General features: G+C 40.0%; 1 protein-coding gene across 1 annotated transcript; it reads left to right on the top strand.

Moving 5' to 3' along the window:
* The first annotated feature begins 408 nt into the window (after positions 1–408).
* LOC138015992 (RYamide receptor-like) lies at positions 409–1,593 on the top strand. Its single transcript, XM_068863154.1, has one exon. The coding sequence runs from the start codon at positions 616–618 to the stop codon at positions 1,591–1,593; it is 978 nt and encodes a 325-aa protein (XP_068719255.1). The 5' UTR covers positions 409–615.
* The last annotated feature ends 484 nt before the right edge of the window (positions 1,594–2,077 follow it).

The following is a 2,077-nucleotide window of genomic DNA, read 5'->3' as shown; positions in this document are numbered from 1 at the left end:
CAGGTAATTTTCAGGGGCACCCAACGTCAATTTTCGGAAATATCTGTTCGGAAGATAAAAAGGTCACCTCAAATTTTCGGGAGCCTTTTTTCTGGCTGAAATTTTCGAAAAAGTAAATTTTGATCCCAATAATTTTCGGATCACTAGACTTTCAGCTTGGCCGGGAATCCGAACAGATGAAAAATTATTAGGGGATAAAAATATGCCTATAGAGGTTTTGCACGGCAGCCATGTTGCAGGGCAGGAGCAATAGATTCTTTTTCCTATGGGAACAAATGTTCTTTCTTATGCAAAACATTTTCATTGTTTCTGCCATGCAACATGGCTGCCGTGCAAAACCTCTATATCTACCGTTTAAATACCAAAATACGTTTAACGATGCCATGTTGAAGTGGTTTTGAACTATATTCTCGTTGGGTGCCCCTGAATTTTGTCTCGACTGAGAATATACACAACAATATTTACAATCGGGAGGAAATCTGCAGTCAGTTTCATGTCGAAAACCAAGCCGGTAACTGTCTTTTTCACCTGCCCGCCTTAAATGTATCCTTATTTGCAAGTAAGCGGATGTGCAGATGATCAGTAAAAAAAGCAAGCGATCAGCGATCAACAAACATGAATGTAACATGGAATCGGTCGAGCTGCTCTAGTGGTTTAAATCCCACAGCATATAAACTTGGAGCAACAATAGCCTGTTGCCTTATTTTCGTGGTTTCGCTCATCGGAAATTCCTGCATAGGGATAACTTTTTACACAACAAAAACTTTAAGAAAACCAATCAACATTTTCATTGTCAACATGGCCATCTCAGACCTGCTGACTTCCTTGGTTTTCATCATTCGGAATATTACAACCGAGTACTTCGATTCTTGGTATATCAGAGGTGCTTTTGACAAGGCCTTGTGCAAAATTCCTCACGTGTTATCTGATGTTTCTTGGATTGTCTCCATTGAGAGCTTGGTTTTGATAGCAGTGGATCGTTTTGAAGCTGTGGTGTTTCCTCTGCGTTCTCAACTCATCAATTCAAATCGATGTCCCTTTCTTATTTTCTCAAGTTGGGTCCTCGCGACGGCGGTCACGTTACCGCTTTTCTTCGGCTACATTCGCAATGAAGAAGTACATAATTGCTTTTCATATTGGAATGATTTTGTTGGAGAGTCTTCGTGGATGACGATGTACCTTCTTGCTTTGTACGTGGTGTTTATTTACGCCCCCATCATCTCGTTGATCATTCTATACTCGTTCATTCTCATCAAACTCAAGTCAGAGAAGATTCCAGGCGAACAATCGACTCATGCTGAAAAACTGCGTGCGAAACGTAACAGAAACGTGTTAAAAATGGCCATAGCTATTGTGTTGGGATTCATAATCTGTTGGATACCTTCAAGTGTTGATTATTTACTGCGTTTTATTATTTGGGCCGACTCTTCGCCTCCTTGTGGCTTCATTATCTACAGCGAAACTGTCTGGTTTTTGGTGGCTTCGTATTGTGTCGTTAATCCTTGTATCTGTTTCACCTTGAGCAGAAACTACCGTGAAAGCCTCAAGAGGCTCTTCAAGTGTTTAACCAGTGCATCGTACAATTTGCAATAATGGAGCAAGTGGTTGATAGATTTAAGTCATATGCCAATGTCAGTTAAATTAAATATAAAATTAATGCCTTCATATAGAACAATTTTTTAAAGTTCATTTTACGTTGGGATTCTTCTTCGGCCTCTTTTGCTGAAGACGTAAGCAAAGCAATGGCTACTCTTTCGTAGAGTTTGCGAGCCGATCATGCTACCTGGCCATTTTTTAATTTAAGATTTTTATATGTATATATTTAGCTTAGTTTTCAAACAACAAAAGGGTTTTACGGTTTTTCTAGTCTTTTAAGTCCGCCCAAACAAACGTTTTGACTGATTCCGACTTTCGCGTCAAAGTAGTCAACGTTTGTCGTTGGGGTGTGTTGTGTCTGATTTACATGACACGGTTTGTATAGTGAAGCTATGATCCTCGCATTTATGAACGCAATTTTGCAATTGCGTAGAGAAGCCTGAAAGATTCAGGACTTCAACGGGGTTTGAACCCCTCGCGA

This window comes from Montipora capricornis, chromosome 1, assembly GCF_036669925.1.
Source record: "Montipora capricornis isolate CH-2021 chromosome 1, ASM3666992v2, whole genome shotgun sequence".
NCBI classification, from domain to species: domain Eukaryota; kingdom Metazoa; phylum Cnidaria; class Anthozoa; order Scleractinia; family Acroporidae; genus Montipora; species Montipora capricornis.
This window is presented reverse-complemented; position numbering and strand designations above follow the sequence as displayed.

Coding starts and splice junctions, on each gene's coding strand:
- LOC138015992 (XM_068863154.1), top strand. CDS start 616: ATGAATGTAACATGGAATCGGTCGAGCTGCTCTAGTGGTTTAAATCCC.